At 46.8% G+C, this 25,188-nt stretch overlaps 1 protein-coding gene and 1 long non-coding RNA gene across 6 annotated transcripts in view; one reads left to right on the forward strand and one right to left on the reverse strand.

Annotated features, from left to right (window-relative positions):
- Positions 1-3,551, forward strand: part of SLC39A11 (solute carrier family 39 member 11) — a 567,426-nt gene extending 563,875 nt beyond the window's left edge. For all 5 annotated transcript variants that reach the window (XM_050765755.1, XM_050765757.1, XM_050765756.1 and 2 more), the window contains 3 exons: positions 221-319; positions 534-692; positions 1,846-3,551. In XM_050765755.1, coding sequence (XP_050621712.1) covers positions 221-319; positions 534-692; positions 1,846-1,924 — 337 coding nt within the window. In that variant the 3' untranslated portion in view covers positions 1,925-3,551. The remainder of the gene's footprint in view (positions 1-220; positions 320-533; positions 693-1,845) is intronic.
- Positions 1-25,188, reverse strand: part of LOC126939925 (uncharacterized) — a 598,378-nt gene that overhangs the window by 462,101 nt on the left and 111,089 nt on the right. The window lies entirely within an intron of this gene.

Below are 25,188 nucleotides of genomic sequence, written 5' to 3' on the forward strand. Positions count from 1 at the left end.
GGACAGCATGATGGGTAGAGGGCTCACGTCACTCCCTCCTGTGGCCCCTGCTCTTTACCTACACACACGTCCTGACTTTTCTCCTTCCTCTCCTACTGCAGGTCACAGGTCTCCTGCTGGCTTCCTAGCACCCAAGGAGGTCTGGGCCTCGGCCAGGGACTCCCATTGTATGGGCATATGTTCCAGACAACAGCCTTCACGTGCTTTCTTGGTTTTTCAGGAATTTGGCCATTGGAATCGGGATCCAGAATTTCCCCGAGGGCCTGGCTGTCAGTCTTCCCTTGCGAGGGGCAGGCTTCTCCACCTGGAGAGCTTTCTGGTGAGTGAGGGCAAGGTCATGTCTGATATCAGGTCCTCAGCAATCTCCATGTGGGCTTCTTTCAACAAAACAGTGATGTGCTTTTGCACTGCCGTGCTCAGATATGACATAGAATGACATGCATCCGTGTGCTAGGGTTGCGCCAACAACCTGGGCACGTGGAGCATCTGCTTGCCTCCCCCTGCAGTGGTAAATGTCTCTGTTCTCTCCTTAGGTACGGGCAGCTGAGCGGCATGGTGGAGCCCCTTGCCGGGGTCTTTGGTGCCTTTGCCGTGGTGCTGGCTGAGCCCATCCTGCCCTATGCTCTGGCCTTTGCTGCCGGTGCCATGGTCTACGTGGTCATGGACGACATCATCCCCGAAGCCCAGATCAGGTTGGAGAACTTTCCCTTCCTGTCTGTCCCTGTCCCAGTCCCGGCTGGGACCCCACCCTTGGAATATGCTCTTTCTTCATTTGCCTTTCCTTTCCTTATTCCCTCCCCTTTCTGCCTTCTCAAGATCGTCCCCACTCCCTCCTCAACTGTGCTCTCTGAAACTAAAAGAAAAGAAGCAAAGGGCAGGTGGGTCAAGAAATGAGGTGACACCAGGCAGTGGCATATGCACCTGCCCCCCGTCCCTTGATTCAGTAGACTATGATTTTTATATATTCTCTCGCATCCTCTCTCTCGATTCTCTGGGGCTGGAATGAGGGGAGAGGTGAGCTCTAAAATGTCGTTCAAGGTGATACATGCATGTCTTCACTGGCTGGCTATAGACCAGGTGTCAGGAGGTGGGAGTAGGGGTTTGCTTTGTTTCTTTTTTTTGTTGTCGTTTTGTTTTGTTTTGTTTTTCTTTCTTTTCTTTTTCTTTTTCTTTTTTTTTTTCTTAGGCGGAGTCTTTCTCTGTCACCCAGGCTGGAGTGCAGTGGCGTGATCTCGGCTCACTGCAACCTCTGCCTGCCAGGTTCAAATGATTCTCCTGCCTCAGCCTCCCAAGTAGCTGGGACGACAGGCAACCACCACCACACCCAGCTGATTTTTGTATTTTTAGTAGAGACAGGGTTTCACCATGTTGGCCGGACCGGTCTCAAACTCCTGACCTCAGGTGATCTGCCTGCCTCGACCTCTCAAAGTGCTGGGATTACAGACTTGAGCCACTGCCCCCAGCCTATTTTGTTTTTTATAGAAGAATAATTTTGAGGCTAGTTTACAAGGCCAGATTAAATAATATCTTTAAGAAGTTATCACCCCTCTAACACTCACACATGGACCACAGAACCATCATAGGTGACCTTGGGCAAGTGACTCCTCTTTGACTCAGTTTCCCCACCAGTAAAATGAGGATAATTATGACACCTCATGAGGTTACTGTTTGGGGTTCCATGAGTTCATTAGTTTGCCTGGCACATAGTAAGCCCCAGTAAATGTTACCATTATTAATGGTAGTGTGATTTCTCTTGGAATTGGACATTGCAGAGGATGCCTTCAGCCTAGCTGTGGCCTCAGGGAGCATTAAGGTCTGACTTTTCTCCCTGTCCTTCTCTTCCAGTGGTAATGGGAAACTGGCATCCTGGGCCTCCATCCTGGGATTTGTAGTGATGATGTCACTGGACGTCGGCCTGGGCTAGGGCTGAGACGCTTCAGACCCCAGGAAAGGCCATACGAGGAAACAGCAGTGGTTGGCTTCTATGGTACCACAAGCCTCTTTCTTCACATTAAAACTTTTTTTCCCGTCTTCTTCATCTCATTATCCTGATTGACTCTGATTATAATAGAACCATTTTTACTTTGCTTTGAGGGAGATTTTTGATTTAATGGGGAATTTTAAGGTGGCATGGAAATACAGATTCTTTGTTTTGGCCACTGAATGGACTCTCTCTTCAGTGGGATTATCAAGGAACTCCAGATCAGGGAAATCTCTGCTTTGGGAACTTCTATCTCCCTCCCAACTCCTCAAGGTCACCTATAGAAGCGAGCTACCTTCTATCTCCTAAGCATTTTGGTGGCCTAGTGACTCAGGGCACAGTGGCCAGCACACCTCTCATCCGCCCCTCCTGCTTCATCACTGCTGAGCCTTTACCCATCTAGAATGCTGGAACTGGAGCATCATAAAGATAGCAAGCTACCTTCCAAGGCTGAGCCAGCCCAGAGAGGAACACACCTTCCTCTACCTCCCCCCAAGGAGATACTACGTGGGAGGGAGACACAGACAAAGCGAAGGAAACTGGCTAGTCTGGCTTTTTTTTTTTTTTTTTTTTTTTGGCAAAGATTGACATTCTTGAAGGAAAGGGGATGAGGACAACTGTGAACTCACAGTGAGCCTTGTGGAAAGAAGACAGACAGAGTGTGGGTTTGATCGGAAGCCTCTGCCGTCAATGGATTCCAGGAGCAAGGCCATTTGTCGCGCTTTCCAAATTTCTTAGGCATTTATTTTGATGAGTTTATAGCCATCATTTTTCTAAGAGACTTGGAGACACCAGCAAACTGCTAGAACTCAAACTCTTCAATTACTCAAAGAAGGAGCCATTTCAGTTAACTCAAGTGAATGAAAGACTTTTGGAATCTGCAGTGGGTCCTTCCCTGTTGACCATTTGGTAACTTGTAATCTGACCAGAACCTCTTGAGCTGCAACAGGCCTTGCCAGAGGGCTCAGGATGGGAAAGGAAGAAGGGGATGGGAAAAGAAGAGGTAATTTTACATTTCCCCCCTAAAGTAAATTTTAGCCAACTCATCATTCTGAAATGTCCCTATAAAGAATGAGTCAAACTAGACCAAAAGCCAGCCTACTCCTTCTTACATAGCTTCTCCAACAGGGGTAACACTGACGTGTCCACTTCAAACACAGATAAGGCCTGCCGTCCTCATTGGTTAGAGGAACACGTGAGACTTTGAGTGGGCTCTGCTGAGAAGGCAGGCAGCCCAGGAGCCAGGTATGCAGGCATTGCATTGTCAGTGTCTGCTCTCAGAGTTTACACATTCAGTTGCTTCCAAGGCTGAATCTCCTGCTCTGTGAATGCTCTCAGACCCCAAAGGCCAACCTTGGGCTGGGTCTATGTATGTTCTTCCAAAGCACTGATGATCAAAATTGAAGACAAATTCAGAGGTTTGATTGGTTGAGATTAACTGGTGTGGTGGTTGGTGTATGTATGTTTTATTTTTATGTCTTTGTATGTAGTTCTACATAATGCAGATTGTGCTTACTGATGGACAAGACCTCATAACTGTGATTAATATCAATAAAGGGGATGTTGTGGATGACCCGTGTTGCATTCAGTACTTCTTAAAGCTGCTTCTTGGCAAGGATGATCATAAAAGAGCTAACTAAAGTTGGAACTAACACCTCCCTGACCCAACACTAGGAGAGGCGAAGGAAAGAGCTCAGATGGGAAGAGGCTAGTCAGATTACTGGTTGCAACAACAGCATCCAACAGCAGCTTACTTAAACAGAAAAGGGAATGAATGGAAGGCTATCAGGGAACTCACAAGCTGTTTCAGAGAATCGGGCTTGAAAAGGGGTTGGATCCAAGAAAGCCACAGGTCTGGGGCCATGACCCAGTCATGCCTGGAGAACAGCTTGGTTTAGATGCCACGGCCCCCAGAGCTGGTCCCTAGATCCTGGACAACACCAGTGAAACTGCTGTACCTTGATGCCACCACCACTGCCGCCACAAGAACAAACTCCACTGAGCTGGATTCTTTGTGTCCTGGCTCCACATTCGAAGTTCTAGATCAGAACATCCAGCTGCCAGGGCTTAGATCCTGTGCCCGTGAACTAGTTGATCTTGCCCCTTCCCAAGACTCGCATAATAGTGGATTTTCCAAATTTGGGAATGAGTTCATATGGTGCAGAGCCAAAATAGAAAAAAAAAAAAAAAGGGTTTATTAAGTTCATTAAAGCCTTACTCTTTTGCTGTTTGATATCAACATATACTCCAATTCTTCTAGCTTTACTTAAAGAAAAAACTCTTGCTTAAAATATATAGCTATTCCTCATACAATAAACTTCTTTCATCCCTTTCCAACAGGGTTACCCCAATGTCTTTCAACTCCTGTACTCAGGGTCTCTGAGTAATGGATACCCCTCCTCCGTGGGTTAACAAGTCCATCGCATTATTCTGTATCTTTGAGCTGAAGTTACATAACCATAACCGTGCACCCCATATACAATAAAATGAATAAAGAGAGAGGAAAGAGAGGCAATGAGTTAAAATATTTCAGGCTACACACAACACAGGAAGTACAAGCAGAGGCTACAGCTCTCATTTTCTGCCCTAGAGAAGAGATCCTGGATGATGTTTAGGTTTCCCTCTTCCAGTTTCCATTCCAAGTCCATGCTCTGTCTTCAGCCAGTACCTCAGATGACTGGGGTGTGACCTACTAGCCATGACCCTATTCCTCCTTCCTAAGGGCATAGAGACCAAGGTGGCCCTGCCTATATGCATGATGGCAACAGTCTTCCTTTAACTCCCACCCTTGGAGGAGGAGGAGGACGCAGCTCCTGAGAGGCCCACTTGAGTTTCATTCATAGCCGCCACCCTGGCCTGTCCCCCATGGTACAGCAGCATTTTCCCAGGACTAGGCACTGCAACCAGCCTTGTCAACCCACTTTTTTTTACCTAATGGCATGTGAAATTCTAAGTGGCCAGCCCACGTGTCCAGACTATTGCTATATCACTCTTTTTCTGTTCAGCATCTATATTCACTCTAATTCCCCAAATTTCACCTTTTTAAAAAATGTCTGCTTTAATGGAACAATTACTCATACAAACACTTTATATCCCCTTTCCAAAGGGAGCCACCCCAGTGGCCAGCTGCCTCAATGGTGCAACCTTTCTTTCCTGGGTACTAAAATCGCTAATTGGTGGAAGAAAAAGTTGAAGAGTGAGAGCCATTAAGTAAGATGGAAGTTGCACCGTCCCTACTTCCCCTTCCTCCAGACCTGTTTAGTCTGGCTGTGGGAGAAATAGCACCATGTGATGTTCCCTACTTCAGAACAAACAGGCCTCTTAAAGGATGATAGTTCAGTCTCCTTAGGTATGATCGTCTCTCAGTCCTGAAATGAAATCTTCAATAAATCATGTCACAGCTGAATACAGATGACTGCTTCTGGGTGACAGGATCCATTGACGAGGGTATCACCCATTGCTTTCCCTCTTTCACCGTAAAGTGAATTCTGTGATCAGAAGCAATTTTATAGAGCATGCCATGATGATCTACAGGCAAGAGGTCAATTCCAAAGTCAGACATGAGCCCGTTTTAGTGAGAAGAAATCACTGCCCTTTCCGTAATGGAAGAGGTCCAAAGTCATCAGTCTGCAACGACGTGGCCCATGGTGTCCCTGGAGTCTGGTCAGTTGCGGGGTTCAGGGGTGGTCACTGATAAACCCTGTGCACACAGGGGCCAGGTCTGCCCTGATCATGGAAAGCCTAAGTGGTTGAATCCATCACAGTTCCTGTGTGTTGCCAGCACGGACTCTTCTGCTCATGAATCAGTTGAGGAAGCAATGATGTGCCTGGAAAAAGAAATCATCACACATAAGCAGATGGCCTGGTTCAACTAATTATTATTAGCTTTTGCCATATGGGTATTTTGGATGATGGTTTACTCAAAAAACAAACATTTTCAAATTTGGCCCATTCTGAGAAGTGAAGCCTTGTATGACTTCCCACGCCTCTCCTCTGTCATTAAACCTCCAGTCATTCTTCTTTCAAGTTTGTGACCAGTTGAACAGAACCCCCCATCTACACTGCTCAGAAGTTGGTGTAGCTTCTTGCATCAAACTTTCTTTCCTTCCAAGCAAAGTGGACAGAGTTATGTGCTTCAAATTCTCCTCCCCAGGAGGTTCTCCCTCTCACCTGCTATCCTCACTGAACTATAACATTACAGTCACCTATTTAGAAGGTAGGGCCCCGGGCGCGGTGGCTCACGCCTGTAATCCCAGCACTTAGAGAGGCCGAAGTAGGCGGATCACGAGGTCAGGAGATAGAGACCATCCTGGCTAACACGGTGAAACCCCTCTCTATTAAAAATACAAAAAATTAGCTGGGCATGGTGGCATGCACCTGTAGTCCCAGCTACGTGGGACTGAGGCAGGAGAATTGCTGGAACCCGGGAGGCGGAGGTTGCAGTGAGCTGAGATCATGCCACTGCACTCTAGCCTCGGTGACAGAGTGAGACTCCGTCTCAAAAAAAAAAAAAAAAAAAAAAAAAAAAAAAGAAGGTAGGTGACCATGTGGTGTGAAGCCATCTGTAAATGAGGCTCAGCGGTTTTTCCTCTCTTAGTCACTGGCTCTTGGGAAACCCCCCTTGAGGCCAGTGTTAGATTGATAAAGGGGTGAGGGGGAGGCACACAGGGAATGAACCACCTATGCATATAAGGCACTTATGCCTTCAGTACCTGGTTATGGGCTATTCCCACATAAGCCATTTCCAGTTGGTAATGGGATTTTATGAGTGTGTCAGATGACTCAGTACATGATGGACAACTTGGGTTGCAAATGACATGTAATACATTAGGGATAATCACTTGGTGTCCAGTAGTTAGTCCAGTTCAGAAGTTACTCCCAGCTTCTCATGCCAACACAGTCAATCCCGAATCTCTGCAACGTATATCAACAACATCAGACCAGTGTAAAATGATATTCTTCCACCCATTTATTAAGCACCTTCAGTTAGGAAAATCTGAAATCACATTGGTTTCTAATCCTTATCCTCGCTGGTTTGAGCTTGCCATTTTCCTTCATTCTGAAGTGTTGAGATCTAACTGTCCATTCTGGAGACAGTCGAGGGTAATGCATGAGGAGAACTGGCTTGCTCTTGCAGTGAGACTGCAAAGGAGGCAAAGAAATGGTGGTGTCGTTAGGAAGGGCTTCAGAAGACTGGAGAAGAGGGTTTCCACTGACAAAGGAGGCTCTTTGAGGATTGGTGATTCAGAGAACTTCAGGTTTTCCAAATCCTCTCATTTGTCTCCATTTCGGTTCTCTGGGTCTTACCCCTTCCTGATCAATACTCCAAATTTCTTTAGCAAGGCCATGATTTTACCAGTGTAGAAATTTGGCCAGTCCTCTGGATCACATTTTACCTTTGGTTTTCTCTTTTTGTTGTTGTTTTTTTCTTTTTGAGACAGAGTCTTGTTTTGTCACCCAGGATGGAGTGCAAGTGGCACGATCTCAGCTCACTGCAACCTCCGCCTCCCAGGTTCAAGTAATTCTTGTGCCTCAGCCTCCCCAGTAGCTGGGACTACAGGCATGCGCCACTATACCTGGCTAACTTTTGTATTTTTAGTAGGGACGGACTTTTACCATGTTGGCCAGGCTGGTCTCAAAGTCCTAGACTCAAGTGATCTGCCTGCCTCTGCCTCCCAAAGTGCTAGAATTACAGGCATGAGCCACGGTGCCTGGCCGTTATGTTTTCTCAGTTATATGGACTCAAGAGGGAAGAGGATATTTCAGAACTGTCATAGGAAGCCCTTGGCTTGGTTTAAGTCTCTTCCTTCAGCTGATAACTTCGGACTTGAGCTTGCCAGTGTCTTCTTTTTTTTTTTTTTTTTTTTTTTTTTTTTTTTTTGAGAAGGAGTCATGCTCTGTCGCCCAGGCTGGAGTACAGTGGCGCAATCTCGGCTCACTGCAAGCTCCGGGTTCACACCATTCTCCTGCCTCAGCCTGTAATCCCAGCACTTTGGGAGGCCGACGTGGGCGGATCACAAGGTCAGGGGATCGAGACTATCCTGGCCAACATGGTGGAACCCCGTTTGTACCAAAAATACAAAAGTTAGCTGGCATGGTGACGTGCACCTGTAATCCCAGCTACTCGGGAGGCTGAGGCAGGAGAATCACTTGAACCCAGGAGGTGGAGGTTGCAGTGAGCTGAGATTGTGCCACTGCACTCCAGCCTGGCGACAGAGTGAGACTCTGTCACAAAATAAAGAGAAAAAAAAAAAAACAGGACTGCCTGTTGGGCTTCATGGACTGTTTGATGGCAGAAACAACTCATTGGCTCTAGGCTTTGCTTTGAATGGACCCTTCTTCCAGGTGACTGGTATGATGAGAAGTAGAGAAGTGGGGGCAGGTGTCAGCGTCTGGATCTTCTCTGGGGTCCTAACAGAAGACATTTCCGTCGTGCTGTGCTGAAGACGGGACCGGAAGGCCTTTGCTCAGGTATTCACTCTACCAGACCGGGGGTTTTACACTCTCACCACTACCTTGAATCCCCGGTGAGGCAGATATTATTATCCTGTCTTTATCTGTGAGGACGGGAACGCAATGGCGGGGTGGGTTCTCGTTGGGCGTGGAGGCAGCAGGACGCAGAAATCGACCTCCCCCGCGCGACTTGCCTGTAGCTTTCAGTTTCGTGGCCCAACGCCCTGCACGCCTCTCCTCTCGGATAATTGGTGGTTGAATCTGTGCAAGTTGGAAGCAAATGAGAGCCCAGCGGCTGTTCTTTCCCATTCCTTTTAGATTGAGGCAAAGGGACAAATCTGCGATGTGAATTATACAGCTCCAGGAATTTTTATCAGCGCACCCCCCACCCGGTCCTGCCTGAGGGTCTTTCTGAGCCACAGGCGTCCCTTCCCAGGTCTTGTCCCCCCCCTTCTGCGAATGCCCTCGGATCACCCAGCAGGCAGGTGTGATCCGCATCCGCGCTGGGGCCAGGTGAGGCCGGGCTGCCTGCGCCGGTGCATGTTCCCCAGGCGCGGCGCCCAGTCGGCGGGGCCTGTGGGCTGGACCTCCCCGGGGCGCCGGGCGTGGCGCCGGGAACAGGTCCCCAGGCTGCCCTGCAGGGCGGGCGGCGGGCGGCTGGTGGCTGTTTACCTGCGCGGGGCGGAGGTGAGACTCGCGGCGGTGCTGGGCTTTGCACGCAGGGGACGATGCGCCCCGGAGCGGGAGGGACGCAAGGGGCGACCGCTGTTACCTCTCTTGGAGATACCAAGGCCAGTCGGACTCCCCGCTGGCCGTCTGTGGGTCGGCTGCCCCCAGTTTGTCCCTTTCCAGGGTGGATCCAGATTTTGGGGGCCGGAGGTGTATCCAATGTGGGGAGCACCCTTTGGGAAAAATAATACAGAAGTCCCAACACAAACTTAGGTGCAGGGCTTTTTTTGGAAGGGGGCCTGTGAGTGAGGGTCCCCGAAGCCCAGACTTCCTTGGCTTTTAGGTAACCTCACCTCTGAATCAGGGCAGGGAGGCCTGAGGTGCTTGGGGGTTTAGAGGCTTCCCAGACGCTGCAGGAACCCCATTTAGTTAATTCACTTTTCCTTCATCTTCCCACACACCCCAGCCCAGCAACTGGGAGAAGGGGTGGCGGTGTGTTCAGAGGCAGAAGGAACCCAGCCCACAATTGTGCTTCTCTCTCCTGCCCTGGGAAGAACTAAACTGTCGCTGTCCGTCTTCCAGCAGGATGCTGGGGGCTGGGCCTGGCCATCCAGGGCTGAGCAAAACAGTAACCCTGAACCTACCTCTGGATTCTCTCCCGCTCTCTGACCTTCTAACTCTCAACCCCGTGAAAGTGCCTGGACTCTGCCGGCGGCTTAAAAGGGAAAGGGTCCTGGGGAGCCATCATCTGTCCTCAGAGAGACGTCAGAGAGCCCTGATGGGGCTTCTGATGGAGCTGCTCAGGGGACCCCGGACCTTTGAGAATCCTCAGGGCTACTGCCCTCTGCCCCAAGACACGGAAGATGTGCCTGAGTGGAAGAGCTGGAAGTGTCAGAGGCATGTGAACAAGAGCAACTCCATCTTAAATAGGAGCTGGGTAAAACGAGGCTGAAACTTACTGGACTGCATATCCAGACAGTTAAGGCATTCTAAGTCACAGGATGAGATACGAGGTCAGCACACAATATAGGTCATAAAGACTGGTTGCAGTAAAGGAGCCAGCCAAAATCCACCAAAACTAAAATAGTGACGAGAGTGGCCTCTGGTTGTTGTCACTGCTACACTCCCACCAGCGCCATGACAGTTTACAAATGCCATGGCAACGTCAGGAAGTTACCCTATATGGTCTAAAATGGAAGGCGTGAATAATCCACCCCTTGTTTAGCATATCATCAAGAAATAACCATAAAAATAGGTGACCAGCAGCCCTCGGGGCTGCTCTGTGGAGTAGCCATTCTTTTATTCCTTTGCTTTCTTAATAAACTTGCTTTCACTTTGCACTACGGACTTGCCTTGAATTCTTTCTTGTGCAAGATCCAAGAACGCTCTCTGGGGTCTGGATTAGGACCCTTTTCCTGTAATAGAGGAGCAACTGGTTTGTGTGGGCCCAAGGAAAGGTGTGTGATTGGTTGCAGAGGGTGAACCTCTGGACCTGTATCCCAGCATCCTCACCGCCCGTGGTCCTCCCCCAAATTAAAAGATCAGTTTGGAAATCATGCGGGGCCTTTTCTGATATAGTCTCCACTCTCTGGTGCACGATGAACCACAATAATACATTTCTCACTGGCCTCCCTCCTCCTGGCAGGGAGTAAGCAGATCCAGCCTGTTTGGACGTGGTGAGGACCCAGCCCTGGGGTTTAAGGCCAAGCTGGCATCTCCCTTCACTGATTACAAGAGCCATTGTTACAGGTGGGTCTTTGTTCTTAAAGCTCCCAAAATGGTGGCGAGCCACTCCCAAGATGGTAGCGAACCACTCCCATGATGGGGTGGGCAGCTCCCAAGATGGTGGCAAGCCTTTTGTTCTCTGACCTGAGGTTCTTGGCCTCACTGATTCCAAGGAATGGAAACTTGGGCCATGCGGTGAGTGTTATTGCTCTATTAGAAGCCGTGGGGTCATGGAAGAGAACCATGGAACCCAGTGACCAGTGTTCAGCTTGATTAGGATGAACCTGGGCACTTAGCCACACAGGAACAATGGCGAGCCTCTAGCCCGGACGGGAGTGGCGATGGGTGCCTCACTGGATCAGAAGCATAGTGGACACCCTGCCAGATCCGGAGGGGTAGAAGTCAGCAGACGGCTGGCAAACAGCAATGGAGGACAGCAAGTGAAAGCTCAGCTCGAACCGTAAGAAACACAGACCAGAAGAGTGTGCAGTTGCAAGATTTAATAGCATGAAAACAGAGCTCCCATACAATGGGAGGGGACCCAAAGGGGGTTGCCACTCCCTGCTCGAATGCCTGGGTTTGTATCCCGATCATTGTCCCTCCCACTGTGCTCTCAGGCGAAATATGATTTGACTATTTCTTTACCCTGCTTTTAGCCTAATTTGTATTTTAGTGAGCCCTCTTTACTACCTGATTGGTCGGGTGTGACCTGAGTTACAAGCCCCGTGTTTAAAGGTGGGTGTGGTCACCTTCCCCAGCTAGGCTTAGGAATTCTTAGTCGGCCTAGGAAATCCAGCTAGTCCTGTCTCTCACCATGACCTCCAAGAAGCCCAGGATGCATCAGGGAAAAGTGGAAACGTGGGGCAAGCCTGGGGAACGTGCAAAGAGGGGAGGCCCGTAGCCAAATCTTGGGTTCCACTTTGTGGTTGTGCAGGAAGGAGGTCGGAGGTGTACCCTTTCTCTGACCTTTGCCTTTTAGGGTCGGGTTCAATGTGCACTTGAGTTTGCAGACTGCCTTTGTCCCCACCATGCCCTGGAGTGTGTCCCATGGAAAACAATAGTGAACTGATTTTTTTTTGAGACAGAGCCTTGCTCTGTCATCCAGGCTAGAGTGCAGTGGTGCAATCTCGGCTTACTGCAAACTCTGCCTCCCGGGTTCACACCATTCTCCTGCCTCAGCCTCCCGAGTAGCTGGGACTACAGGCACCCGCCAACACACCTGGCTAATTTTTTGTATTTTTAGTAGAGACGTGGTTTCACCATGTTAGCCAGGATGGTCTCAATCTCCTGACCTCGTGATCCGCCCACCTCAGCCTCCCGAAGTGCTGGGATTACAGGCGTGAGCCACCGCGCCCGGCTGAACTGATTTAAGATTAGTAAAATTTAAACTTGTTCAAAGTTTGTCTTCAGCTAGAACCAGCTCCCTTTCTGCTGTTTCAGTGAAAATACTTACCGAACTTATTATGTGAAATTATAGAAATGTAAAGTTTTTGGCCAGGAGTGGTGGCTCACGCCTATAATCCCAGCATTTTGGAAGGCCAAGGCGGGTGGATCTCATGAAGCCAGGAGTTCCTGACCAGCCTGGCCAACATGGTGAACCCCCGTCTCTACTAAAAACACAAAAAATCAGCCGGGTGTGGTGTTGCGCACCTGTAGTCCCAGCTGCTTGGGAGGCCAGAGTGGGAGGCAGGAGAATCGCTTGAACCCGGGAGGCAGAGGTTGCAATAAGCCAAGATTACACCAGAGTACTGCAGCCTGGACAACACAGCGAGACTCTGTCTCAAAAAAATATAAAAAATAAAAAAATGTAAATTTTTGCAGTTCCTAACAAGCCTGTAACACAGGTTAAAAAACAAAGGACTGCTCTTGAATAGATAATGTATGAGTCTGTACATTTCTTCCATGTGAACATTGATCATATTTGGTAACTTGGTGGGAGATGGTCGTTGTATTCGTTTTCTATTTGTGTGTGACAAACCACCACGAATTCAGCAGATTAAAACAACACGTGAGTATTTCAGTTTCTCTCAGTTAGAAATCTGGACACAGTTTTAACTGGGCCTCTGTTCAGGGTCTCACAAGCTGTAATCAAGGTGTTGGCCTAACTATAGTCTCCTCCAGTGGCTCGAGTGGGGAGGCATCTGCTCCCAAACTCACTCCCGTTGCTGGCAGTATTCAGTTCTGGCAGGTTTGGGACTAGGGACCCTGCTTCTTGCTGGCTGCCAGCTGGAGGCTTCCTTCAGCTCCTAGGGACATGGGTTTTTCCCAGCATGGCTGCTTACTGATCAAACCAGCAAGGAGAGCCCCTCGACTGAGTCAGCTAGCAAGTGAGGGTCTTATGTAATATAGCGTAAGCATGGGCATGACATCCCATCACTTCTGCCATAGTCTGTTGGCTCAAGAGTGGCTTCCATAGGTGCATGGGCCTCTTTTTCATCCACTAGGGTAAGCATGACACAGCAAACTACATGCAGTGATGTGATTTTATTCTCTCTTTTACATATTTCTACACTTCAAAGTGGTACAATGAATGGATGAAAGAGATGTGTGAGCAGGGAAGGTACTGGAATCAAGGATACCCGTCTGGACAGATGGGCTGTTCTGGATGAGCCCTGGGAATCCTGGCCTTTTTGCCCTCTTCTTCCCTGCGGGGTTACCACGGACCCATCTCCCAGAACTATGGGTCAGGGCTGCAGCCAACTCTTGGTTCCTTCAAGGGCCTGAGGAATGGCATCCGCAGGTCCACTCTGTGTGCCCTTCTCTCTCCCACCCTGTCTGCTCTCGTCAGCACAGTGGGGCTGGGCACAAAGAAGCTTCAGATCAACTTACCGTTTCCACATCGATACCAATTGAGAGGTGGCAGAGATGCCTTCATTTTGGTCACTACCTTTATTTTGGTTCAGGAACTTTTTACAAATCAACTCCCCACAGGACCTATTCTGTGACAATGGCTATGAAAGCCTCAGTCATTGCTTGTTCTTTGCAAGAAAATATGGGACGGAAAGGGAATAGGAGACACGGGGGAAACAGTAACCAAAAGCCAGGATCCCACTACGATGTCTACTAGAGGATATGGACCTACATGTCCCCCAAGGCTTTCAAATCTAAATATATACATAAATACTGACATATACATTTGTATGTGTGTACATATCATTGTATATACATGTGTATAATTTATATAATACATTAAAATATGCTCTATATTAAAAATATGTAATTATACATATATACATTATATGTATATATTAAAAATATAAAATATATAATTGTACATATACATTACATATACATTATATATAATATATACTTTCTATATTAAAAATATATAATTATACATATACTTTATACATATAATTATATATTATATATTATAATAATATATACTTATATATTATATTTATAATATATAATTATATATTATATATTATATTTATAATATATAATTATATATTATATATTATAATTATATAATCATAATATAATAATTATATAAATATAATTATAATTATATAAAATATATAATTAAAATATATTTAAATTATATATTATAATTATATCATACATTTAATATATAATTATATAATTATACATATACTTTATATATTGAAATATATGTATAATTATATAATATATTTTAATATATAATTATATATTATATTTATATTATATGTTTATATATTATATTTATATTATATATTTATATATTACATTATAAATTTATATTTTATATACTATATTATATATAATTACATATATTATAATTATATATTGTATATTATATAATATGTATTATATGTTAAAATGTAAAATATATTAAAATATATAAATGTTATTCATATATATGTATAAATACACACACATACTACCTATTCAAAACTTACAGTAAAACAACAACAACAATCTTCTAAGTCAAAATTAAGCCTTAGTTTTCTTGCTTTGGGACCCAAACTTTACTAATAAGGGCGATATTGACAGAATAGACTTTTAAATCCTCTGGTAGAGATTAAAATGGATTGTGCCCTGGAAACTAGCAAGGTTCACGAACCCCTGTCATCCGCCTTCCTAAGCTGTTTCCTTCCCCAGTGGGTTATGCCTGCTTGGGAGGAGGGGTGATGTAGGAGTGTGTGTTTGTTTAGTGTGGAATTCTTGGCAAACCTATCATGCTGGCAGGTGCTGAAAAGTAAAATCCTCTTTTTCCAATCCAGAAAAACTCCGATGCCAGCATGCCCATTTCCCATCATCGTCCTCACAGCTCCACCAGGCAAAGGGCCATCCCTCTTAGTCCTCGGGAAACAGTGGTGGTATCTGGCTGGGTGATAGTGCTCGCAAGGTTAAAAGGAGGGTCAGGTTTGGGTGTCTTCCTCTGTGGGCTCTGTCACTGAAGATTCATTTCCCAACTGCAAAAGACAAGAATGAAAACAGGGAGATGGTTCAGCCTCCTTCTGAGGCTCAGGGTTAAGGTAGAAGAGGCGGGCTGAGGAAGCAGGAGGGAGGGGAGGTAGCGGGCATGCAGCTTGGCACCCTGGGCATCCCTGTGGTGGTGTGCTGCCACGTGCCTGAATGGGCAAGCGGCATGGCGCAGGGAAAAGGCAAGATTCCTCAGGGGTGCATCCTGAGAATTCGGGGAACTCAGTGTGCATCTGCATAAGAGATGACAATGCCGATAGCGTGCAGATTGTGATCAGCCTTGGCAGGGAGCTGCAGGCAGGGCTTTGTGGTTTGGAAAGGTGCAGCAAACAGGTAGGGCACAAGGCGCCCTCAGAAACACACCCTTCTCTGCCCAGGGCTGCCACCATCACCCACACCCAGCTTCCTCCCACCGTGAGCTCAGCTTCCATTTCCTGCCTCCTTTGACTGGTCAGGGAGGCTGGTGCCACCCATTTTGGGCCCTGAGAATATTACCCGTAGCACCTGGTGCCCAGCTTTTTGCGGGCCCACTGACTTCCTGTGTTGCCCATGGCCTGTAGATTGGTCACCATCATTATCCACTTAGATTTTCTTGGCAGGTGTAGAAAGGAATTGAGCCAGCCCGGGGTGTTCGATGCTGAAATCAGTTGAGAAGTAGGTTACAATCTTGCCAATCAGAAGGAAAGAACATCTCTGCAGGTGGATGTGTCTGTTACAATTCAGGTATTGAACTGGTGGTTTTGATATTACCTCTCTAATCTTAATCTCAAGCAGCACAACCTGCTAAGAACCAAAATAGCCAGAGGAAAAGATTAAGTAGATAACATTAGCTTGAACAATGCACCAGCTAAAAATGGAATTACGGCTCTCTCAAATAGCATACAAAAGTAATAAAAATATCCTTGAAGTTTTTGGGGATGCTTTACCTTAGGGTACCAGGTGATTAAAAGAGATTGTTGCCAGCCATTATACCTGACCAGTTTGTCCTTTTGTTTTTATTTTTTATTTTTTTGAGACAGAGTCTTGCTTTGTCACCCAGGCTGGAGTGCAGTGGCGTGATTTTTGGCTCATAGCAACCTCAGCCTCTGAGGTTCAAGCGATTCTCCTGCCTCAGCCTCCCAAGTAGGTGAGACTACAGGTGCGCACCACCATGCCTGGCTAATTTTTGTGTTTTTAGTAAAGACGGGGTTTCGCCATGTTGGCCAGACTGGTCTCAAACTCCCGACCACAGGTAATCCGCCCACCTCGGCCTCCCAAAGCGCTGGGATTACAGGCGAGAGACACTGAGCTATGTTTAGGGATAGTCAGCCTCCCGTCTGATCACTAACTTTGTTAGACATAAGTCTGATACTACAGCAGATATATTTTGAGAGTAATTGTCACTAGGTTTTGCTCTGGAATCCTAATAAAACGGTGAGGGCCAGCCTGGGCAACAGAGTGAGACCCCATCTCAAAAACAAGAACCAAAAACCAGCGAGTGGTTTATTGTCTGACACCCACAGGAGCCTCCTCACCTTCTTACTGTCTGGTTACGAAAAGCAAAACCAAATCTGTTCTAGCCACTATAATTTCAAAGCGAGGCCAGATCTGATCATTTGTTTTGCAAGGCATGCATAAGTTTGTTCACTTCCTGATTTATTCTTTATTCTGTCTTGATCTTTAAAATGTGCTTTTGTTCAACCTTACATCATGGAGAATTTCAAACCTATGCTCAAGCAAACAGAATGGTGTCATGAGCCCTCATGTCCCCATCACATAGTCCAATAACCGTCAACCTTTGGCCAGTCCTGCCCTCTTCACCTGCCTCCTCCTCCTTGTTATTAAAAACAAACAAACAGGCTGGGTGCGGTGGCTCACAGCTGTAATCCCAGCACTTTGAGAGGCCAAGACGGGCAGATCACTTGATGTCAGGAGTTCAAAACCAGCCTGGCCAACATGGTGAAACCCCCTCTCTACTAAAAATACAAAAATTAGCCGAGTGTGGTGGCACAGGCCTGTAATCCCAGCTACTCAGGAGGCTGAGGCAGGATAATCGCTTGAACCTGGGAGGCAGAGGTTGCAGTGAGCTGAGATAGTGCTACTGTACTCCAGCCTGGGCGACAAAACGAGACTCCATCTCCCCCAAAATTAAAACAAATAAACAGACATCTTGTCATTTTATTCATAAACAGGTTAGTATGTATCTTGAGAAGGAATGGCATTCTTTTTTACGTGACTCCAGTACCATTATCACTCCAAAAAAAGTGACACTATATAATTTACTATGTAACTATAATTTACTGTATAAATTTACTATAATTTACTCTATAACTATAATTTATAGAATTTATATATTGCATGTATTTTATTGCTTTCCTTTAAGTTAAACAGTGACCTTTGGCCAAAAACAACAGAATCTCTTGATATTATTTGGCTCAAGTATCTTGTATTTCTAAGGAAACATGTGTGCTTTTCTGAAAACTCATTCCCTAGCTCATTTCATGCCCATAACTAGGCTTGTGAGGAAGCCTAGGGAATGAGACTGAGGGAGCATGGCTGAATCAGCACTAATTGTAGCTCTGAACTTGCCTTGCCCCAGTAGCCGAGACAGATGGTGCCAGTGACCCCCCCCAGGGGACTGCGGACTTTGAACACACACTCGTCTTCCGTCGCCTCCCTCTGTGTCGAGTGCCAGGGTCAGTCCAGGTGCCTGCAGAGGAACGGCTGTTTGCCCGAGGAAGACACTTGTGATATTCCTGGCCTGGTGACTGGCAGTCACGTGGTGGGAGGGCGGAGGCAGGGAGGGGGTGACCCAACAGAAAAGGACAGACCAGTGTGGTTTGCAGGATGCACCAAGAACTGCACAAAGTAACATGGGCAGCCTCCACGGAGGCCTCTTCCAGGTTCTTTTTGGTCACAAAATCCCCTAGCTTCTGTAAAGCCTGCCACCTTGCTGGCTACGAAGGAGGGGGCGACGCTTTCCAGGCGACGTCTGATTTGGGAATTCATACTTCCAGTCTCCCTCATCCCTGGCCCGTCCCGTAAGCTGTCGGGCACGTGAGCCAAGGGCGTGCACTGCACAGGTCTGGTGTGCATGGTGTTTACTAAAGCCACCATCAGAAGAGCCCGTTCCCAATACGGGAAATGATTTTTCCTAATGCAAGGCTGTCCTGGGGTTGTTTTTATGAAAATGATGTGTTGGAGTCTCAGCAACCCCTTTACTGGCTCTGGTTGGCTTCTGGGAATGAGAGCTCAGTCGCCCCCTTGCACGGGTCCCCACCCCGGCTTTTAGAAGGCTGACTGACACATTGCGTGTCAGTTAATGCTGCCTGCTGGAAGCCTGGGGCTTTGCCGGGGAGTGTGGATCATAACTTGCATTGTGTGCATCAAGGGCCCTGACAAGTGCTGATGGATTTGGCTTCCTTGTGGCTCCTGAGCCCTGGGCGGGGACAAAGGGGAGCATTGTTTGGCAGGGCAGGCCTCTGCCTGCGAACCCACTCATTTGCCTGACGGTGGAGACAGGTGTATCACACGCTCAGCATGCCAGAGCTATGCTGGATGATCAAGATCTAAGTTTTGTTCCCCAGGGCCAGGCTTAGAGAAGCAGACATGGCCCAAGGAATGGCCCGTGGTCACTCTTCTCCCTGAAACCAGCCCCTGACTTTTCTTTTCTCGGTTTGCTCTTCTGAGCTCTGGTCCTAAAATGAGATCTTGTTAGGGAAAGAAAATGATTCTGCCCCAACCGCCTGTCCTTTGTAGCTCAGGAGGGCTGGCAGGATGCTGGGCACCCTCGCTGGGGAAGGTAAATGGGGACCACTGTTGTGCCAAGGCTGTGCGGTCATCTCCTTTTTGTGCTCCATGGTGGCCCCTGCAGAAACCATTTCATGACCCTTCCAGCCTGACGCAGCCCAGTCGGGGGAATTGCATGGGTGGATAATTTTCTTGCACCTCCTAGTTTATTGCTATAGGTGCTCCAAACTATTATCATCACTTTTGAATTAAACATTGATTTTCATTCAGCATAATAACAGATGAATGAAGCTTAGTAAGTCAAATGGCATGAAAACCATTTTTGAAGGAAGTCAGCCATGCTCTGTCCTCTACGTCCCCAACTCTGAATCTGCTCCCCGGGGGCACCTCTTTAAATTCTGATTTAGATGTTTCTCTTGATATTTACCTCCTACTTCCCAATACCATACTCGTCCTGGAATTTCTCCTTGTTTTGGTTTTAAACATTATCTATTGAATTCTTACCTTAAAACGTGGAAGTTTCCTTAGGCTTACATTGGGCTTCATGGAACTCAAGCCTCGCTAAAGCGGCTTAACCACATAAGGGTAGGTTTCTCTCGTGTAACTTGAAGTACAGCAGAGGTTCAGTCTGGGTTTGGAGAAATGACTCTGTGGTACCACTGGGGACCCCTGCCTCCTCCCATCTTTCTACTCCATAATCCTTAGCATGTGTGCCTGCCTAAGTTCACACTTCCCTTCACACTAAATAAAATGACCCAGATCAGGGGCTGTGGCTCATTGCCTATAATCCCAGCATTTTGGGAGGCTAAGACAGGTGGATTGCTTGAACTCACAAGCTCAAGATTAGCCTGGGCACCGAACCCCCATCTCTACAAAAAATACAAAAATTAGTGGGGCCTGGTGGTGGGTGCCTGTAGTCCCAGCTACTTGGGAGACTGAGGTGGGAGGATGTCTCAAGCCCAGAAGGCAGAGGTTGCAATGAGTCAAGATGGCACCACTGCACTCCAGCCTGGGCAATAGAGCCAGACTTTGTCTCAAATAAAAAAAGTAAAATGACCCAGATTTTATACAATGCTGCAACTATGTCTACTATGCCCAGTATAGTAGATAGTAGGCAGAATAAGGGTCTCCTAAAAATGTCTATGTCCCGGGCAGATATGATTCTTCATCCTTGTAATCCCAGCAGCACTTTAGGAGGCCAAAGTGGGAGGATTGCTTGAGACCAGGAGTTTAAGGCAGCAGCTGAGCTACGATTGCATTACTGCATTCCAGCCTGGGTGACAGAGCGAGACCCCATCTCTATTAAAAATAAAAATAAAAAAGATATCTGTGTCCTAATCCTCAAAACCTGTGATTGTCTTATGTTACATGGCAAAAGGGATTCAAGTTTGCAAATGGAATTAAGGTTGCTTACCAGCTGATCTTGAGATGGAGAGGTGACCCAGGATCTTCCCAATGGACAGATGTAATCACAAGTATCCTTGTAAATGGACAAAGATGGCAGAAGAGTGTCAGAGTCATACAAGGTGTGAAAGACTCAACTGGCCATTGTAAGCTTTGAAGACAGAGGAAGGAGCCATGAGTCAAGGAAAATAGATGGTCTCTAGAAGCTGGAAGAGATGAAAAAACAAATTCTCCCCGGAACCTCCAGAAAAGCACTTGGCATTGCCAAGGACACCTTGATTTTAGCCCAGTGAGATCCACTTCAGACTTCTGACCTCCAAAACTGTAAGATAATACATTTGCTTTGTTTTAAACCACTCTTCATGGTTTTTTATTACAACACCAATAGGAAACTAATGCACCAACCTAAAAACTATATTTCCCAGCCCATTGCAGCTAGAGCGTGGCACAATTCTGGACAATGAGACAAAAGCAGTAGGCTGCTGACAATCTTTCTAAGAAAGTTTTGTTTTTCTGAGGTAGATGCTATTCTTTTCTCATTTGCTACATTCTTCTTCCTGCCTGGAATACAGATGAAAAGCTAGAGATGGGACAGCCACCATAGCACCATGAGGCAAGCATGAGGGTGGAATCTGTACACCAGCTCTGGTAAGACAAGACAGACAGTCAGCACTGGGCACATTAGGACATCACGGAACTGTTGTATCATGACTGCTCCCACTGGTCTTTTGTATTTGAGCACAATAAATGTCTCTTTGCTTACGAATCTGTTTTATGCCACCCTAGGCAATCCCTGAATGAAATACTCTGCTACCAGGCTCTCCCAAATCTTCCTTTTTTTTTATTTACTCCCTCATTCTGATGGAGCACATCCTTCCATAGCTTTCTGGGGAAGGAATTTTTTTGAGAACTTGCATATCCTTAAATGTTTCTGTCACACTTGATTGACAGTTTGTTTGCTATAGAAGTCTAGGTGGAAAATCACTTTATCTTAGAAATTTTATATTATTGCTCCATTACCTTTTCATCTTTTTTTTTTTTTTTTTTTTGAGACGGAATCTCACTCTGTCTCCCAGGCTGGAGTGCAGTGGCACGATCTCAGCTCACTGCAAGCTCCACCTCCCAGGTTCATGCCATTCTCCTGCCTCAGCCTCCGAGTAGCTGGGACTACAAGCACTCACCACTGCACCCAGCTAATTTTTTGAAGTTTTTAGTAGAGACAGGGTTTCACTGTGTTAGCCAGGATGGTCTTGATCTCCTGACCTTGTGATCCGCCCGCCTTGGCCTCCCAAAGTGCTGGGATTACAGGCGTGAGCCACTGCGCCTGGCCTACCTTCTCATCTTATGTGTTGCTATTAAATTGTTCAGTACTCTTCAGATTCCTTTTCTTTTGTATATGAAATTTCTCTCTCTCTCCTTCCCTCTCTCTCCTTTCCTCACCTCCTACTTCTCTCCTTTGAAGGTTATTTTTTGTCTAATGTGCTGAAATTTCATGACACAGGGTCTTGGTATGGGTCTATTTTCATTCATTGAACTGGGCCCCTGATCATCCATTTCAATATGGAAACTCATGTTCACTTTCTTATTTCAAATTTCCTTTCCTCAATTGTTCTCTGTTCTTCTTGTGGAATTCTTATTTGTTGGATCTTGGAATCCCTGGTTTGATCTTCTTTTTCATCATTCTGTCTTATTGTTTCTTTTAGTGAGGAATAAGAGAAACTTAGTAATTTTTAAAAGCTCTAGTTGCCATAAAATTCCATCTTGTGGCCTTCTGTTCTTATTTCTTGAATGCAATGCTTTCTTCTATCTATCCAGGGATAATAATGAAAGGAGGTCATCATTTTTGTTTTTGTTTTCTTTTGCTCCCTATTTTCTCCAGGTTTCTTTCTCCTCCCCTGCTCCCACCACCCCCCACCCCCACCCCACCCCACACTATTTTCTTATTTTAGTCTCTGTCTTTCCTACTGGGAATTTTCTCCAACTGCCTGATGATGCTTGCCTCATTGAATGCTCTGGATGTAGGGGTGGAGGGAGATGGGACCAGACAGCTGGTAAATCTCGCTGTAGGGCACTTAGCCAGAGAGAGACTCCACTTTTCACTGGAGACTCTTAAATATCACTATCTTTAGGGCTTTCTCTTGGGATGATCTATCTTACCACAGAGGAATCCAGACGATGCTCATGGGTGGACTGTAAGTTGGTCTCTAACATTTGGAGAGCAAACTAGGTGAAGGGGCATGTTGGCATTTCTTTAGTACCCCTGTCTTCTGGTCCTTGTGCTGCCCCTGCCCTATGCAGTCCCCACATCTGGAGCCTCCCTGGTTCTGTTTTGTCTCCTGTTGTGGCAGAGGAGGAATTGCCTGGTGCATAGGGCAGGGGTGTGCTGGGGATCCGGGAGCTCCGGTAGCTTGGTACAGTCTCTCAAGGAAGCCTGCTGTTCCCTGCCCCATTGCACACACTGCCTTGGGAGACAACAGGTGACTCCATCCAATTCCTTACCTCCTGGTGTGTCAAGGTGTGGGTGGGCTACCTTGCATGGCCTCTTCCTCTGTAGTCAGTTGTGCTTTGACTTTTTTTAATCAGCTAAATCAGTTGCTGACTTTTTTCTTTCTTTTTTTTTTTTTCAGGCAGTTTTTATGGTTTTATTTAAACACAAATAAGATACGCACGTGAGCTGTCTATTCATGTTCCTCGCTGTGCAGTCTGGCACTGGGGCTGGTGGCTCTGAGAGCAGCTGGGCTGCTCTTTCCATGATGGCTTTGCCATTTTTGGAGGAAACATTGTGAGCCACCTCAGCACAGTAAGATTTGTTGCACATTGGCAGCACTTCTAACTCCTTGAACTATCTATGAACCCTGTTGTCAGTACCTCTGGGTTTCTGCCATTTACACTTAATTTTGACATATGGATCTGACTGGTGCCAAATGAACTTCTTGGTTCTGTTTTTGATGACCCTGGGCTTCAGGAGGGGTCTGAGGGGGCCACGACGTCGAGTAGGAGACGGCTGCCACCTCCTCCGTAGGCAGCGCCGAGGAAGAGAGAGCTGCTGACTTTCTTTTTTTTTTTTTTTTTTTTTTTTGAGGCGGAGTCTCGCTCTGTCGCCCGGGCTGGAGTGCAGTGGCCGGATCTCAGCTCACTGCAAGCTCCGCCTCCCGGGTTTACGCCATTCTCCTGCCTCAGCCTCCCAAGTAACTGGGACTACAGGCGCCCGCCATCTCGCCCGGCTAGTTTTTTGTATTTTTTAGTAGAGACGGGGTTTCACCGTGTTCGCCAGGATGGTCTCGATCTCCTGACCTCGTGATCCACCCGTCTCGGCCTCCCAAAGTGCTGGGATTACAGGCTTGAGCCACCGCGCCCGGCCAGAGCTGCTGACTTTCAAAACCCTCTCATGTCCTCTCCTCTCTCATTCTCTTTGTCTTTCTGACTTTTTTTTTCTTTTAATTTTGTTTAGTATCATTTCAGGGGCCTAGGGAAGGAGTGGAAAGAATCATGTTGTATTAGGCCATTCAAATGTTGCTATAAGGAAATATCTGAGATTGTGTAATTTATAAAGAAAAGAGTCGGGCCGGGCGCGGTGGCTCACGCCTGTAATCCCAGCACTTTGGGAGGCCGAGGCGGGCGGATCACGAGGTCAGGAGATCAAGACCATCCTGGCTAACCCGGTGAAACCCCGTCTCTACTAAAAATACAAAAAAATTAGCCAGGCGCAATGGCAGGCGCCTGTAGTCCCAGCTACTTGGGAGGCTGGGGCAGGAGAATGGCGTGAACCCGGGAGGCAGAGCTTGCAGTGAGCCGAGATCGTGCCACTGCACTCCAGCCTGGGCAACAGAGTGAGACTCTGTCTCAAGAAAAGAAAAAAAAAAATGAAGAAAAAAAAAAAAGAGAGATTTAATTGGCTCACGGTTCTGCAAGCTGTACATGAAGTGTGGTGCTGGCATTTACTCGGCTTCTGGGGAGGCCTCAGGAAGTTTACAATGGTGGCAGAAGGATAAGGGGAGCAGTCACATCACATGGCCAGAGCAGGAGCAAGAGAGCGCGGGTCGGGGGGATGCTGCACTTAAACGACCAGATCTCATGAGAACTCACTCACTATCATGAGGACAGTACCAAGGGAGAGAGTGCTAGACCATTCATGAGAAATCCACCCCCATGATTCAATCACTTCCCACCAGGCCCCACCCTCGACACTGGGGAATTACAATTTAATATGAGATTGGAGTGGGGGCACACATGCATACTTCATCTACCATGTTGAACTGGAAGCCTTCCTGATCTTTAATTACCTGTTATTCCAGTAACACTCCAGTAACCCAGGCCCAACAAATCCCTATATTTCACGGGTAGAAACTGAAGCCTTGTAATATTTAAGTAGCTACTGACACATAACAAATATTTGGTTGATTACTCTGGGTCCACAAATATTAATTATTGTATCTTATGTGTCATATGCAGGAGATATAAAAATAAGTAAGGCAAAGTTGCTGCTCTTAGGTAAAGAACAAGGAGTGTGAGTGAATTATGGAGTGCATTATCTTGTGTATTCCTCAAATAAAGTTTTCAAAGAGGTTAGATAAGTTTAAAGCCATGAGAAAACTCTTCTGAGTTTCCCCCTAAAAGTGACGGTGGTCTGGAATTTAAACTCAGGTCTGGGTGACTCCACAGCCAATGTGAACCATGCTGCTTTTATTGCACTGACTCTTTCCAGACCTGACAGCTCATGACTCAGCTCAGAGTCTTCACATTTAGCCTTTGATGTCTCTGCCTCCTTTCTTAGCTTATTTTTGTCCTCACGCTGCCCCTCAGGCTGCTGTGGCCCT

This window comes from Macaca thibetana, chromosome 16 (assembly GCF_024542745.1).
Source record: "Macaca thibetana thibetana isolate TM-01 chromosome 16, ASM2454274v1, whole genome shotgun sequence".
Taxonomy (NCBI): Eukaryota; Metazoa; Chordata; class Mammalia; order Primates; family Cercopithecidae; genus Macaca; species Macaca thibetana.